At 47.1% G+C, this 17075-nt stretch overlaps 1 protein-coding gene across 1 annotated transcript; it reads left to right on the forward strand.

The window, feature by feature from the left end:
- Positions 1-2832: 2832 nt before the first annotated feature.
- Arrb2 (arrestin beta 2) lies at positions 2833-11085 on the forward strand. Its single transcript, XM_046425055.2, has 15 exons — positions 2833-2952; positions 5630-5660; positions 6300-6360; positions 6471-6515; positions 6722-6918; positions 7235-7294; positions 7693-7760; positions 7892-8027; positions 8221-8305; positions 8590-8662; positions 8935-9072; positions 9843-9926; positions 10016-10095; positions 10195-10249; positions 10533-11085. Exons 1-15 carry the CDS (start codon positions 2930-2932, stop codon positions 10624-10626), a joined length of 1230 nt encoding a protein of 409 aa, XP_046281011.1. The 5' UTR covers positions 2833-2929; the 3' UTR covers positions 10627-11085.
- Positions 11086-17075: the final 5990 nt, after the last annotated feature.

Here is a 17075-nt window from a genome sequence, read left to right on the forward strand (position 1 = left end):
AATTCATATATCGTGAGCGTCTTTAAGCTGCTACGATCTAATAGTTCCTATTGATGAATTTTTGCACCAATTTTTCACCAATACATTATAAATGAACACCCCAATACCTCATTCTGTATTGAGTGATGGTTAGATTCAAATACAAGAGTCATCCTTTTTTCTGCTAGACCTCTATCCAATTCTTCAAATCCTGATATTCTGCTTCTGAAATACATTAACTCAAGAGGGCTAATTTTTTTCATTTCTCCATCTCCGGTGTCACTCTGGTCTAACTCACCATTCTCCCTCACCTGGCTTCTTATAAGCTCTTACAAAGGTTTATTCATTGTTTTCTGCCTCCCTTTTGCTTCCTAGTCTCTCCACACAATAACCAGAGGATTTTGATTTTGGGGGTTTTAGTGGTTCTTTGTGTGTGTGTGTGGGGGGGGGGGAATGTTGTATTTGCTACTAGGGATTGAACCCAGGGAGCTTAACCACTGAGCCACATCCCCAGTCCTTTTTATTTTTTTTAATTTTGAGACAGAGTCTCACTAAGTTGCTTAGCACCTTGCTAAGTTGCTGAGGCTGACTTTGAACTCGAGATCCTCCTGCCTCAGCCTCTGGAACTGATGGGATTATAGGTGTGCACCACTGCAGCAGGCGCCCATGTATATAAGCTTTTGTCACTTCCACCTTAAAGCCCTTCTGTGGCTTTCAATCAAGATGCTGAAGATGTAGCTTAGTTGGTAGGTCCTTGGATCTCCAGCACTGCACAAAACAAAAAACAAAAGTAATGACAATGAAATACTGTCTCTCAGGAGATATCTTGAGCCCAGGAGTTTTTGTTTTGCTGTTGTTATTGTTTTGTTTGTTGGCAGTACTGGGATTGAACTCAGGGCACTTTTCCACTGAGCTACATCCCTTTTTCATTATTTTTCATTTTTGAGAGAGTCTCATTAAGTTGCCCAGGCTGGCCTTGAATTTATGATCCTCCCGCCTCAGCCTCACCAATAGCTGGGATTGCAGGCATGCACCACCATGCCTGGTGAGCTCAAGAGTCTGAGACCAGCTTTGGCAACATAGAGAGACTCTGTCTCAAAAAAAAAAAAAAAAGAAAGAAAGAAAAAAGAAAAAGAAAAAATGCCAGGAGCGATGTTGCTCACCTGAACTCTCAGCTATTCAGGAGGCACTGAGACAGGGATCCCAAGTTTGAGGCCAGACTAAGTGACTTAGTGAGACCCTCTTAAAATAAAAATAAAAAGGGCTGGTGTGTAGTTCAGTGGTAAACTACCTCTGGGTTCATGCCCCAGTACAAAAAAAGAAAAAAATAAAAGGCCAATCTGGGTGTTGAAAAAATCTAATTAGTGAAATAGAATAACTTTTCATAGAATAACTTTTGGTGTTTACTAGACATTTATATTTCTTCTTCATTACCTTTCATGTCCTTAACCTATTTTCGTTCTGTAGAAATTCTTTGTAGATATGGGAAATTATTGCAAGGCATTTCTACCAATTTGTCCTTTTATTTTTTTAGTTCATTTGAGGAGATTATGGGAAAAGAGATAAAAGGAGAAATACTTTATCTCCATAAGTCATCCTTTATTCTCCCTCAAGTCCAATCTCACTCAAGAAATGACTCCAGTATGGCCCTCTTCTCTCTTCCACTCTACCAACCATCATTTTCTTTTGACTAGTTTATGTACTGCAGTCTTGTCCAACTCCTTCCACCCTCCAGATTGCCCAGAATTATCTTCCAAAAAGAGAAATCTCTTCATGTCACTCCTCTTGCTAAAATAATAATAGTAACAATAATAATAATTAATAAATAAATAGTTTCCAGGGAAAGACCTCAGTCCACTTTCTCCACCTACTATACCAAACAACGTGTTCCACTCTTTCCCCTTTCTCTTTCCTGCCATCTAACCCTGTGAACACTTCAGAAGAGGATGTGACTTGACTTTTTCCCTCTTTGGAATGCCCTTTCTCCACATCTGCCCATCTTTCAAATTTCCTTCCTATGGACAGTCTTCACTCTCTCCACCCCCATGCTGGCCAAGCGCTTTTAGTTGTTTTGTCTTCTGAGTCATACCTCTATTATAGCATTCATAGGATCATAAAACCTGTTTGTGTGTGTCCTCAAGTATACAAGGAAAACAGGGGCCAGGGTACCCCATAGAAACTAGCATAAAATAGGGATGGATGTATCGATGGATGAATGAGTGGGTGGAATGTTAGCTGGGATGGGTTGGTAGAGGAGGTGGAAAGTCGGAGAAATTTTAAAAAGGAACCGTGTATGTCGAAGACTTACACCAGGGGGAGCTGAGACACCACAATAAAACGGGAAGGCGGGCCAAAGGCTTTAAGCTCTGGGGTAAGAGGCACTCACTAAAGCAAGCATCACGCAACTAAGAACCGCTCACCCACGTGTGCATTACCCAGTCCTCCTTCGCAGACTGTGTTTGAGCTCATCCCACCTCCCCTGCCACCCGCGTCGCCTCCACAGCCACTGAGAAAGCAAACAAAGGGGAGGGCACCCCTGCAGGGCTCCGGCTGCCAAGAGCCAATCAGTGGGCTCTAGTATCAGGGAAGGCTGGTGCCTTGGTTTAAAGGGGCCCAATCGGTTTCTAAGGGATTGAGGGGGGGCGGAGAGATGGGCGGGAAGAGCGGGAGTAAAAACAGCGCGCGCAAGAAGGCTCCCCCAGGGAGGCTGAGGGCTGAGGCGTGGGGCGGGACCCAGGGGCGGCCCTGTCTGAGAAGGCAGGCAGCGCTGCGGCGCGCGCGATCTGGCTGACGCATCTGGCCCTAGTTCCTCAGGACCTGAGGGGAGGGGGAAGAGGAGAAAGAGCCGTGGGCGCGCGTGCGCAGTGGCGCGGGGAGGAGCTGGGACCTGGCAGCGGGCGAGAAGGCTGCGAGCAAGCCGCGAACCCGGCGGGCGGCGGGCGCGCGCACCATGGGGGAGAAACCCGGGACCAGGTAAGGGAGGTGGGGCCACGCGGCGGGGCACGGCCGGTGGCGGCTCGCCGTAAGTGCCGGTATGGTCCCCAGACAAGGACAACGGGGAAAAAATCTCGGGCCAGACCCCTGGGTCCCTAGGGGGCAGCCATCCGGGGCCGCACGCCTAGGTCCTCGAGGATAATGGGGTGGGGGGGGCGGTGTGCGACTCATGTCTGGGCCCCTGTAGAAAGCGAGGCCTGTCGTCGTGCGACCAATGGATTCTCCTGTGCAGGCTGCGATGCAGGGGCGGAGGAAGAAGGAGCAGGTGGCCGGCCCCAAGAGGTTGTGTACTAGGAGACTGATGCTGGGAGGGGATCCTCCCTAGACTCAGGCTTAACCAATGGAAAGCCTCCTGTCCGATACCCCACAGGCAGTCGGGCTGCCCCCACCTGTCCCAAAGGCCCAGTGGCTCTGCTTCCAAACTTCTGCCTTTCCCCATGTTGCTAGGAGCAACAGCTTCATATTGAGGGAGCAGAGTGCTTAGAGACCCTCTATGAGATTAGGCCGAATCCCTCTTCTGGGGATGGGGGAATATCAGCCCTGGGCACAGCATCCACTCCCCGGATGTTTTCTGTGCAATTGAGGCTCCTTCCTTCCACTGACACCCCGAGTTCTCGTTTTTTTTTTTTTTTTGGTCTCTAGCAAAATCCACTTCCTGTTGTGACCAACACCCCAAGGGGGCAGAGGGTGCATGCCTTAGTCCCAGGGGAGTAGGAGCAAAAGAAAAAAAGGTTGGGGTTGTATGCCTCAAAGCAGAGGGGATCAGGAATGGGAGCTTGGTCACTAGTTCTGCAAAACATCATATAAATCCCACCACTCCTCTCACCCATATAGTATGAGAATTCAGGTTTCTGAGCATCAAGAGGACCAGTGTCCGATAGAGATAATCAGAGGGAAGACTGACATCCTGGGTTAGGGGTTAAATACCCCACAGAAAGGGGAAGTCACAGACTTGAGGGAGGCCCCCTGATTTCCGTTGTGTGGTTCATGGAGGGGGACGGGTGGACCAAAGTGGACTGCTGACTTGGCATGATTCCCTCCACCCTCATCAAATTCTGGGCCATAGGAAATGAAGAGAATAGCAGGAAGTGCAAAGGGGCATCTGCTTCAGCTACCCTCCCCCTGACTCCAGACACCTCCCTGGTCATTCCCATACTCTGCTTCCTTGACCAGCTTTACTATGTGCATGCTCTGCTCCCTAGCATGGCAAGAGGTGGCTGGGATAAGATCCAAAAGGCAAGTGTCCTGTAGTTGCTCCAGAACTATTGACCCAGAGCCACATTCCAGTTGGCCAACTGACTGTGGCTGTTGCAGCCCTTTGCCAGGGCTCCTAGTAGGAGGAAACACTGGGACAAAGAGGAAAACCAGAAGCTGAGGGCAGGGAGAGTCTGGATGATGCCATAGCAAGTTGGAAAATAAGGTAGGGTCCTTATTCTAGCTGCCACTGTGTCCATGTTTACACTCCTTTATGATTGGGGGTATCTGGGATGCTCCATACCCTTTGCCATATGACCTTTGGACAGCTTGGCTTCAGGAAAAAGGGACAAGGAAGTTATAACAGAAACTTGTGGTGGCAGAATTTCAATTTCTATTATCTGGGGACCCTTCCGAGGGATTGCTGCTGATGACAAATTATTGATGCTAGTTACAAAGCATAGTGAAACAGTTTGGTGATTAAAAGCAGGGACTTGGAGCCAAGTTGCCTCAGTTTGTGGAGGCTCACCATTTACATTCTGTGACCTTAGACAAAATTCTTGATCTCTCCGTACCCCAATTTCTTCACCTGTAAAATAAAAATATTAGGACTTTCATCATTGGATTAAGAGCATTAAATAACACATTTGGAACAGTGCTAGGCATGGAGTATTCACCCAGTAAATGTTAGCTAGCATCATGAATTTCATCATATGGCTGTTACTAAACTAGGGATGCCTAAATGAACAAGGCTTTGGAACTCACAGTGTAAGGAGACAGAAAGATGGTACACAGCTAAATTCCCTTGTGTGCTGTCACTTGTCATGCAAGTAAAATATGAACAAGGTGTGATAGGATTCACAAAAAAGGAGTGGGCTGAGGTCTAAGCTGGGTCTGCATCCTAAAAGAGGTGTTATGTGAGCTAAGCTTTGAAAGATGAATAGACTTTTTAAGCTGCTGAGATCAGAGATGGGGACAGTTGGTGGTTAATAGAAAATAGCTCCTGTGGTAGAAACCATTTGAGGGACAAAGTCCAGAGCCATTGCTCTTCCATGTACCCCAACTATCATTGGAGCTAGAGGGCAAATGGAAAAATGGTTAGTTCTGACTCAGGACACTGCTGCAGCTTGCCCATTCAGGTCCCCTCTGGGGCAGGTACTCTGGGAAGAGTCTGGATGGTTCCTGGGGCAACCAGTGGCCATCACTGTGGATGGAAGGGGACTAGTGAGGGTTGACCAAGGACAAGAGAAGGAGCATTTGCCCTGGTAACGAGCTTCAGGGGGCTGCCATGTGAGAAATGTAAGGGACTTATCATAAAGTGGGAGGGGTAGAGCTGGGCAAAGTCTCCAGCCAGGGTTAAGGGTAAGCTCTGCTTCTCAGGCTGGGGAGGGATAAAGTCCTGGCATGGGGGTCCCTGCTGAGTCTGAGGGAGGCAGTGGGGTTTCCCTTTCTGTTTTGTTAGGGTCTTCAAGAAGTCGAGCCCTAACTGCAAGGTGAGTCACCCAAAGTACTTATCCTTTGACCCTCCCTGGGCCCTACCAAAGCCCAGCCTGCCCCTAGACAATCCCCAACACTAGCTCCCCACTTCCTGTGACAGCTAAGAGCTGACTTCCTTTGCCTCTTGAAGCCCCTTGCTTCAGAGGCTGCTCAGCCTAAGCCAGCCACAGGGCTGGGTGTGGACAGGCCCAAGGCCTTATAGCAACACTAAAGAAAAAGAGCCAGAAGCAAGCCCAGTTCCTGTAACCCTTTAGGAGCCAACTCATTGAGCCTGGGGCTGGGAAAAGTTAACAACCCCCCAGGCTATGGCCTGTTTATCCCAGAGCACCTTGAGAGGTGAGCCTTCTGTGCCAAATCACTAGCACTGTTCTCTGACCCGCTGATTGGGCTATCCTCTCCCAAACACATACACCTGACTGGTGAACAGAAATGAGAAGAGAGATAAAAGAGCAGCTAAAAAGCCTAAGAAGTTTGGTTCGATAGTTTGGGAAACCCACCACCCTCACCTTCCTAAACTACTGGGAGAAACTCCTTGATAGCCCAGCCTGGGCCTGGGGCAGGGCAGCCACTTTTGAGGGCTTTGATGCCTTGTCACCATCCTCCCCAATCCTCCTGTGACTCCTTGACATCCTCAGCTCACCGTGTACTTGGGCAAGCGGGACTTTGTAGATCACTTGGACAAAGTGGACCCTGTAGGTAAGTTTGTCCAGAAGGGGACAGCTTACTCCCCCAAAGGGGAGGAGATTCCTAAGCCCGGGAATGGGGAAGAAGTCCCTTCAAGAAATAAACCTGTGTCCTTTTCCTAGACGGTGTGGTGCTTGTAGATCCTGACTACTTGAAAGACCGCAAAGGTACCAGCCCCAAATCCAAGGGGCCTGAGGGGAGGTGGGGAGGAGAGAATGAGATGGACTGGCATTGGAAGGTGCCACAGAGAGATAGAGGGCTGAGGCAGAAGGAATTCTTATGCTACCAAAAAAGAAGCTATGGCTGCTTAGGTACTGGGAGGCGTTGGGGAAAGGGGTTCTCCTGACCACCCCACCTTGCCCTCCCTTACCAGTGTTTGTGACCCTCACCTGCGCCTTCCGCTATGGCCGCGAAGACCTGGATGTGCTGGGCTTGTCCTTCCGCAAAGACCTGTTCATCGCCACCTACCAGGCCTTCCCCCCAATGCCCAACCCTCCCCGGCCCCCCACCCGCCTGCAGGACCGGCTGCTGAGGAAGCTGGGCCAGCATGCCCACCCCTTTTTTTTCACAGTGAGAATGCCCTCAACTCTGCTGGGCAAGGGGTCTGGGATCATGGTGGGGCAAAAGGGGTGAGGCATCTATTTTAAGCAGATCTAGAAGAAACAAGTGAGGCAGGTGCCCTAGATTCACCGCCCTTTAAGGAAGCAACTTCTATGGTTTAACCATTCCCCACTTCCTGGAGCCCCAGGAAACCTTAGTATAGGCCTCCTCCCTGGGGCCTCTTTCTTATCCCCAGGTGCCCTTTGTCCAGCCTCTTAAATTGAGATTGGGGTAAAGACATGAGGCTTTCTGGAGGCACTGAAGTTTCCCCTTTCCTCTGCTACAGATACCCCAGAATCTACCCTGCTCGGTCACACTGCAGCCAGGACCAGAGGACACAGGGAAGGTATGGAAGGAATGGCTCTGAGGACACGTGGGCAAAACAAAGTTGAGCAAGACCCAGAGCATAACTGAGCAGAAAGTGAAACTGCAAGGGTGGATAGGGAGATGTCCCCCACACCATAGACGTGTGTGTGTGAGAGTGTGTGTGTGTGTGTTCACTGCACATGTGACACTGCCTCCTGCTCTTGACCTGCATGCACATGGGTACAGGGGTTGCCCATATACTACCATAAATGAGCCTCTGCAGGCTTGGAGGCAGCGGGGGAGATAATCCCTGCACTCCTCACGGCAATGGGGCAAGAGTCCCTGCCCAAGACAAGAAACACGGAGGAAGGAAGGGGAGTGGTGGAGATGAGCACAGGAGTCTTGGGTAAGATGTGGCCTTTCCTCCCCCCTCCCAAGGCCTGCGGGGTAGACTTTGAGATTCGCGCCTTCTGTGCCAAATCACTAGAAGAGAAAAGCCACAAAAGGTGAGGGAAGCAACCTCCTCTGTGGTTTAACTATTCCTTCCCCACTTCCTGTAGCCCCAGGCCCTGTGGGAGGTGGGAGGGAGATTTGGGAGTCTAGAGATTGATCCCTTTTCCTCCCCCCCCAACCCAAGGAACTCTGTGCGACTGGTGATCCGAAAGGTACAGTTTGCCCCAGAGAAACCAGGCCCACAGCCTTCAGCTGAAACCACACGCCACTTCCTCATGTCTGATCGGTCCCTGCACCTTGAGGCTTCTTTGGACAAGGAGGTGGGATGCTAGAGAGTGATGCAAGTGCCAAGGCAAAACTGACCCTGGGGGCAGGGATGAAGCCACAAGCAGTTGCCTCTGCTGGGTGTGGAGTTGCTATGGGCTAGGGCTCAGGGGAGGGGGCACACCGAGAACGGGACCAGTGAAAAACAGGTGCAATTCATGTAACGCCTGCCCCCCCCCCCTTCAAAAGCTATACTACCACGGGGAGCCCCTCAGTGTCAATGTCCACGTCACCAACAACTCCACCAAGACCGTCAAGAAGATCAGAGTCTCTGGTAGGAGACAGGGTTGGAAGGGTATCTTGGGGGAGGGAGTCCCTGCATAAGTGACTTCTGTTAAGATTTCAGTCCAGGTCATATCCCAGTGTGGGAGACCTGCCAGGGCACAATGAATTTAGAGAATGTTATCTAGACCTCGGTATTTGCTGCAGGGAGGGCCCTGTGTTAGGGATAGTAGGTAGGGGTGTGCTGGGGTTTGGGGCCCACCCCACATGGTCTGGAATGGTGGCGCAGTGGTACGTCTAAGCTCCATCCAGAGCTGTTCCACCCCCACCCCACAGTGAGACAATATGCCGACATCTGCCTCTTCAGCACTGCCCAGTACAAGTGCCCCGTGGCTCAACTTGAACAAGAGTAAGTATCACAACAGGCCTGCGGGTCCCAATCTTAGAGAGGAGTAGGCCCAGGGGAATATGAGGTGAAGGGCAGAATTTATTTCCTGAACCATCTCACTCCTAAGGTTGTTCTCTACACAGTAAGGTGGCTCTGAGCTGTTCATTTTCTTGAACAGACTGAGCCAAAACCTACCCTATGTAACGTGTGCCTAAAGGGACAAAAAGAGGTAGGCTGCCCCATCACCCAGCCTAGCCTCTCCAAGATTCTTGTCCCTTTGTTTCTACCCCAAGTGACCAGGTATCTCCCAGTTCCACGTTCTGTAAGGTGTACACCATAACCCCACTGCTCAGTGACAACCGAGAGAAGCGTGGTCTTGCCCTGGATGGGAAGCTCAAGCATGAGGACACCAACCTGGCTTCCAGCACCATGTGAGGCGGGGCTGAGTGCCTATGGGGCAAGAGACAGGGCTGGTTGTGTGTCAGGCTCTGTCCTAGGTACCAGGAAGGTATCAGTGAACAGGAGACCAAAAACAATTTTTTTTTTTCCCCTAGGAGAGAACAGATGATCAGATAAAGGGTAAAATATACATGGCATGTTAAGGGACAAGAGTTAAGGAGAAAAAGCAAGCACAGACTGGAAATCTAGAGAGGGGCAGGTCTGCATGATTTTAAATAGGGTAGCCAGAGGTGCATTTTAAGGAAGGAGGTGTTGTGAATATGCAGACCAAGTGTGCTCCAGGCAGAGAGAGCTATAAGCCCTAAGACTCAGAGATGGGACAGGCCCAGTGTATATAAGGAATTGTTAAGTGCCCTGTGCCCTTGGGCAGGAGCAGCCCCATTGGTCCAGAGCTTCACAAAGGGCTGGATCAAACCCCAACTGGGCACACAGTGCACACTGCACACAGGAGGCCTGGAGGCCAGCATAGTGAGAAAGAACCAAAAGGAGAGGAGTAGGTTGAGGCGAACAGAATCTGTAAGGTTCTCGGGTTAGAAAGACTGAGCTTTTGTTGCCAGGGATGAGGGCCCAGGAGGGTTCTGAGCAGGGGAATGCCGCGATGTCCTTTGCCAGTGCTGCTGGAGTCCCGGGGTATAGTGTGACTTTGTAGTCCAGCTCAGAATCCTGATGGAAGCCACAGGGTTGTGTGAGGTGACAAGGCAGTGAATGGGCCACCTGATCCAATATCTCCCCACAATTACAGAGTGAAGGAGGGTGCCAACAAGGAGGTGCTGGGAATCCTGGTGTCCTACAGGGTCAAGGTGAAGCTGGTAGTATCTCGAGGCGGGTGAGTATGGCAGAACCTGGTAGGGGTCACAGTGGTTCTCTCTGGTTCCACATCATTGTTGTCCTCTTCATACATCCTCTTTCTCCCAGGGATGTCTCTGTGGAGCTGCCTTTTGTTCTTATGCACCCCAAGCCCCATGACCACATCACCCTGCCCAGACCTCAGTCAGGTGAGCACTCTGCCCACCCTGCACCCCCAGCAAGGCCAGTGGAGAAACCTTGATCCTTCCAGCACCTGCCCACCCACCCACTCTCTCTTCTCCCCTCAGCTGCTCCCGAAACAGATGTCCCTGTGGATACTAACCTCATTGAATTTGATACCAAGTAAGAAACCTAGAGCTATACCTTTACTTTGACCTTCTTTGCAGATTCCCATAATATCCAAATCTACCCTTATACCTCCTGGGGTTATTTGTTTTCCTTGCGGGGTAAGAGGGTGGTTGAATATTGGATGACTCAGCCTTGTAAGACTCCATATTTCTGTCCTTTTCCATCCCTTCTGGTTCCATTGTTGTTTAAACACCTCTGCCCCTGGGAGGGGGTAGGGAGCAGAGGGGGAGACAAAGAAGGGTCACAAGCCTTCACCTCATCCCTCTCTACCACCAAGCTATGCCACAGATGACGACATTGTGTTTGAGGACTTTGCCCGACTTCGGCTGAAGGGGATGAAGGACGACGATTATGATGACCAATTCTGCTAGGAAGGGGGGCTGGAAGAAGGGAGTGGATGGTGCTGGGAGAGGTAGGGACAAGACCAAGATCTCCGCTATGGAGGCGGGGGGTGTCCCTGCTTCTTTTCCTTCCCCTCCATCCAGCAGTTTCCTCAACCAACCCCTTTTCTCACTCCCCCTTTACCCCAGATACGCACTGGACCCATCACTTGTTTAAAGTGGGCATTAATCTTTTGACTACAGCTCTGCTTCCCCAGTTGCCCAGTGGGTGGCAAGCTGTGTTCATACATGAATTTTTTGGAGGGGGACAATGAAAACAAGGAGTGAGAGTAGGGAAAGGGGAAGAACTCCCATATTCAACTTCACACCAACACACCTGCCCCCTCCAGTCACTCTCTGCCTCCCATTCCTCCAAGATAAGACCCTGCAGAGGCAAAGCTGTTTCTTTGTTTCTGAGCATAAACAAGAAAATAAACCTTTTAATAGGCATGAGTGTGTGTGTGTTTTCCCTGTAGTGTTCAGTGCATAGTGTGCGTATCCACAATTCCTTTCTGTACCCTCAGGGCACCTGACACCAGGCTATCAATAAATGTTTATTGAATGATTGTGTGTTCCTGTGTTCCAAAGTAAACACTGAAACTTGATTTGGTCACTCCACACTCAAGTTTAATAAGGCCACAAAGTAAACTGTCATTTACAGGGGAAATAATAATTAACTTCCCCACAGACTAGATCCTCCCAGGAGCTGAGCAGGGTGGGCTCTTCCCTGTTATGCCTGATGACATAGGACAGCATTGTGACCCAGCTGGTTTCATTCCCACTTCTTATGGTTACTCAAGTAGTCCGCTCCTGGGGCTCAGTGGAACCACATCTGCACACTTCACCAGACAGAAGCCACATGAGTGACGTCTTTCTAACACAGAAGCTGAAGCTTTGATCAGCCAAGAAAGTCATGCAGCTGTGGGCCTAAAGATACATCCTAGTGCTGTTCCTGTGATGCCTGGGATATGCATTAGAGATTCCCTGAGGCTTGGCCTAAGCTCCAGGCTAGGCTGAGGAAATAAGCAACACTCCAGAACATTTCTCACCATCACCCACTGCCACACCTGTAATTGACCTTTATCTCCTATAGCTCCTTCATTCATTCCATAAACTCTTTAGTTTTGGTGGGGGAGTACTGGAGATTGAACCCAGGGGTGCCCTTGAGGGTCTCACTAAATTGTTTAGGGCCTTGCTAAATTGCTCAGGCTGGCTTTGAACCCATGATCTTCCTGCCTCAGCCTCCTGAACTATTGGGATTACAGGCGTGTGCCATCACGCCCAGCTCATAAACTCATCTTGATTTAATTTGTATGTGCCAGGCATGATATAGGGACATAGCAGTAGGAAAAACAAATATTAAGTCATTCCCCATCTATTACAGTATCTGTGTCCCAAGGATAAGCACAGGAACTGTGAAACACATGACAGGGAGTCTGATATATCTGGGGTTTGGGGATGATTTCCCTGGAGGAAGTGACTTTTAAGCAAAGGTAAGGAGACCACACAGAGATGGCAACCCCAAGTGAAGACTGAAAGAAACAGAGTGCCTTTTGGGGACTTAAAGAGACCCTGGACTGGAACAACCAGTCAAAGGCAATGGGTATAACAGGTTCACTTGATGCTTTAACTATATCCCTTGTGGCTTTGAAACAAGTGGTTTTTTTTTTCTTTTTCCTCAGTTTTCCCTAAACTCCTCCCTGATCTTCTTTTCTCTGATATTCTTTTCCTTAAACTTTTCTTCCCTGATCTCTCTTCCCTAATCTCATTTTCTCTGAATTACTTCTATAAAACCCCCAGTTCCTGCAGATGGGCAGAATCTTTGGGACAGGAGTCCCTTGTGTTTCTCCTTTACTAGCAAAGCCATAAACCATCTTTTTCCTTTTTCTCAAAACCGTGTCCTCTGGGGCTGGGGATGAGGCTCAAGTGGTAGCGCGCTCGCCTGGCATGCGTGCGGCCTGGGTTTGATTCTCAGCACCACATACAAACAAAGATGTTGTGTCCGCCGAAAACTAAAAAATAGATATTAAAAAAAAAAATTCTCTCTCACTCTCTCTTTAAAAAAAAAAAAAAAACTGTGTCCTCATTGGCAATGGGGACAAGGATGGAGCTTTCAGCAACATGGGGACAAGTCTATGGGCTCTTAGTCTATGTCAAAGTTTATACGTGTAGAGTTAAATCATTATTTATCCACAGGCTTTAAGTGCTGCCAAAATGTCATACCTTGCTTACCCCACCACAGGATCAAGCTTCCCTCTGACTGCCATGACCCTGCTCCTTGACCTCCAAGTCCATGGATCTCCAAAAGCTTCGAGTGAATAAGAACCCTTTGGAGGCACAATAACAATTCAGAATCTGGCTCTACCACCTTGGATTCAGAGCCAGGAGCCCCCAAGAAGAATCCATATGTATAGTTAACACACTTTGAGAACATGAGGTTTTTTAAAGCTTTTTATGTTTTTAATGCTTTTTAGGAAGTAATACATGCAGTATGGTTTTTAAAAAGTCAAACATTATTTAACAGTAAACAATGAAAAGAAGGCTCCCTCCTGCCCATTTCCCATCCTTCCGTTTCTTTTTCCTAGAGACAACCACTATTGCTAGTCCTTGATTATCCTTCCAAAGATATACTTCATATTCAGTCACACATGTGGGTTTATGTATTCATTAGCTTATATAATACACAAAGACTAGCATATTATGAACTCTTCTATACCTTTTTACTTAATAGTGTATCTAAAATAGCATTCCTTCCACAATACATATAGATCCACCTCATTCTTTTAAAGAATGATTTCCTCATTGTTTAGATATCATTTATTTTTACCAGTTACCTATTAGTGGACATGCTGAATGACCACTATTTTGCCAACTCAAACAGTATTAAAATAACTGCCCTTGTTGATTTGTGGTTTTTGTTTTGCTTGTGGTACTGGGGATTGAACTCATGGCCTCAGTCATGGTAGGCAAGCACTTCCCACTGAGTTACATCCCCAGTCCTTTATTTTGAGACAAGGTCTCAAGTTTCTAAGTTCCCCAGGCTGGCCTCAAAGTTATGATCATCCGGTCTCAGGTGTCTGAGTAGCAGGGATTACAGGTGTGCATCACTACAGCCAGCTTATAGATATGTTATTTTGCCTATGCTAAGAGTGCCTATAGGACAAATTCTTAAAAGTAGAATTGCCAGGTCACAGAGGGTGAGCTTTTTTTTTTATTACTGTCAATCTAGCAAGTAAAATATAATATTACTGGAGTTTTCACTTACATTTCTTTGATTATGAGTGAGGATGAACCCAACTTACTGCACTGATTTTTCTTCTTAATGACAAAAGCTCTTCATGAAGAAATCAGCTATTTGTAGTATACTTTGCAAATATTTTCCCCAGTTTTTTATATCTTTTGCATTTGTATCTAGTTTTTTATCTTAAAATGCAGAATTCAATGATAGTTAATACATTCACTATGTTGTGCATTCTTCACCATTATCTAATTCCAAACATTTTGCTTCTAGTTTTACTCATTCATTCATTCCAGAAATTGAACCCAGGGGTGCTTAACCACTGAGCCACATCCTCAGCCCTTTTTATTGTGTATTTTGAGGCAGGGTTTCACTAAATTGCTTAGGGCCTTGCTAAGCAGCTGAGGCTGGTTTTGAATCTTCCATTCTCTTGCCTCAGCCTTCCAAGTCACTGAGATTACAGATGTGTGCCACTGCTTCTAGTATTTTGTTGTTGTTTTTGGTGGTGCTGGGGATTGAACCCAGGGCTTTGCAAGGCAAGCACGCTACCAAATGAACTATATTCCCAGCCCTGCTTCTAGTATTTTTAATACACAAATTTTTAAGACAGTCAGCTATAATCACTTTTTAATGGCTTTTTAAATTTTTTTTCTTCTTTTTAGTTATGACAGTAGAATGTACTTACTTTGACAAATTTATTGGCTCTTTTAGTTTTTTATTACGAAAGCTCATGGTTCCTTCTGCTTTCTCACAACTCGACACTTCCTCTTCTTTCCAGCCTACATTCAAGATCATTAGATCAACCACTATCTTATCAGCATACTCAATTTCTTCTCCTTTCACAATTCTGCTTTCAAACCCCACCCTTGAATCTGTCCCACTATCTCCTGCCTCTTTGCACTAACAGGGAGCTGATAGGCACTAACTGGAGAGAAATCATATAACCACACTTATCATTCAACAAATATTTTTGAATACCTCCTAGGTGCCAACACTATGCTAGGCCCCAGGTATAAATTTAGGGCCACTATAAATTTATGGTCTCTAATCTAAGCTGAGATCTTGATACCTGATACCCTTTGTCCCTTCTCCTTGTCCCTGGTCACCTCCCTCTCCTGCTCCCATCCAACTATTCTCTACCTTCCTTATAAGGATTTCTGCTTTTCACAGACATTAGGCAGTGAGGATGAATGACTTCAACTTCCCACTCTACAAACACTGACATCTACACCAACTCTCCTACACCACCAAGGTTAAGATGCTTTTTTGGTTCAAAGCTAATCATTCCACCTGTGCTCACAGCTCTCACTTCCCTCCTCCTCAGAGACCTTAATTCATTGAACCAACCCTTCTCTTCAACCCCCTTTACTAGCTCTTCCTTCACAGTAAATAAACCCACACAATTCTTTCCACTGAAGGGAAGAAGAAAGGAGAAAGAGAAAGGAGGGAGGGAAGAAAACAAACTCCTCCACGCTTAGCTCTTTTTCACAGTAAAGTACATCTCTATTTTCTCTCTCATTTTTTTTTAAACTTATTTTTTTTTTTGTACCTGGGATTGAATCCAGGGGTGCTTAACCACTGAGCCACATCCCCAGTCCTTTTTTAATGTTTTAGAGACAGGGTCTTGCTAAGTTGCTTGGGGACTCACTAAGTTGCTGTGGGCAGCTTTGAACTTGTAATTCTCCTACCTCAACCTACCTAGTCCCTGGGATTACAGGTATGCACTACCATGCCCAGCTTGTCTCTGAGTTGTCCTCAGAGACAACTACTTTCACTATCTTTAGATGTTTCTGTTGACATTTATCTCCACATCTCCAAATACTTTTGACTTCTTGATTTTTTTTTTTTAAGCATTTATGGCTTCCCACCATAGAAGATAAAGACTGAACCCAATCACCAGGGAACAACTTTCATCTTGCCCCAACTCCAATTCTCTCAAGGGAATTATATCCTCAGTTTGGATCAGACCAATATTCTATATTTAATTATGGCTATGCAAAGGTTATTTATGGTTGAGTCATGTGGTATATTATGATTACCTTTCTGTTCTTATGCAACTATTTCCCCTAAATAACTGACATTTTGAAATTTGCTTATTATCAGAATTTATCACTAATTCAGCAGTATACACTTCCAAAAAAAGTCTACATTTTGAACAATTCCAAAATTCATCTCTTTCATCTCCTTGAAGCAATCTCTCCAGGATCCTTCTGATGAACTAGCTGTTCTTTCCACCTGCTGTCCTGGAATTGCCTGGGCTGTAGCCCTTGTGTTGGTGGTATAGTGGTGAGCATAGCTGCCTTCCTGAGCCCAGGGGTTCCCATTTACCTCTCAAGAATTAAGGCTTACTTCCTGGATCCTAGATCTTCCCCTTCTGGTTTAACTCTAATAACTTCCTGAGAGGGATTGGGGTTGTGGCTCAGTGGTAGAGCACTCACATAGCACGTGCAGGGCCCTGGGTTCAATCCTCAGCACCCTATAAAAATAAATAAAGGTGTTGTGTCCAACTACAACTAAAAAATAATTTTTTTAAAAAATAATAATTTCCTGAGAAAGGATGCATATAGGAGAAAAATTTTGAGAGCTTGTGCATATCAAAATGCCTTTATTCTGCCTGTGTAATTGAGAATTTGACTTTGTGAGTCTATTCTCTAAAAATCTATTATTTCATATCAATGGAACAATTGCTGGCCACCTAGGTAAGAACTGATTTCCCTGAACCTCAGAGACCATCTGACTAAGTTTTCTTCAATGGATGTGAGTAGCAGTGATATGAGTTACTTCCCTGAGACAGGTGAGCCTCCTCTGCATTTTCTCTCCCGGCTTCTGCCAGCTGCAACCCAGGAATGGAAACAACTATTTTGACAATGCAAACAACACATGCTCTAGAGTGTATTTCTCAAATTTTCTACGCGTACAAATCACCAGGGGATCATAAAAGAAACACTGGCTAGGTGCAGTGAAACAGGCCTGCAATACCAGCAGCTCAGGAGGCTGAGGCAGGAGGATCATAAGTTCAAAGCTGCCCTCAGCAACTCAGCAAGGCCCTATGCAACTCAGCAAGGCCCTATGCAACTCAGCAAGACCCTGTATCTAAATAAAATATAAAAAAGGGCTGAGGATGTGGCTCAGTGGTTAGGTGCCCCTGGGTTCAATCCCTGGCACCAAACGCGCGCATGCACGCACACACACCCAAAAAAAC

The sequence above is a fragment of the Marmota monax genome, unplaced genomic scaffold (genome assembly GCF_021218885.2).
Source record: "Marmota monax isolate L192 unplaced genomic scaffold, Marmota_monax_Labrador192_F-V1.1 WCK01_AAM20220418_F8-fsc00218, whole genome shotgun sequence".
Lineage (NCBI taxonomy): Eukaryota > Metazoa > Chordata > Mammalia > Rodentia > Sciuridae > Marmota > Marmota monax.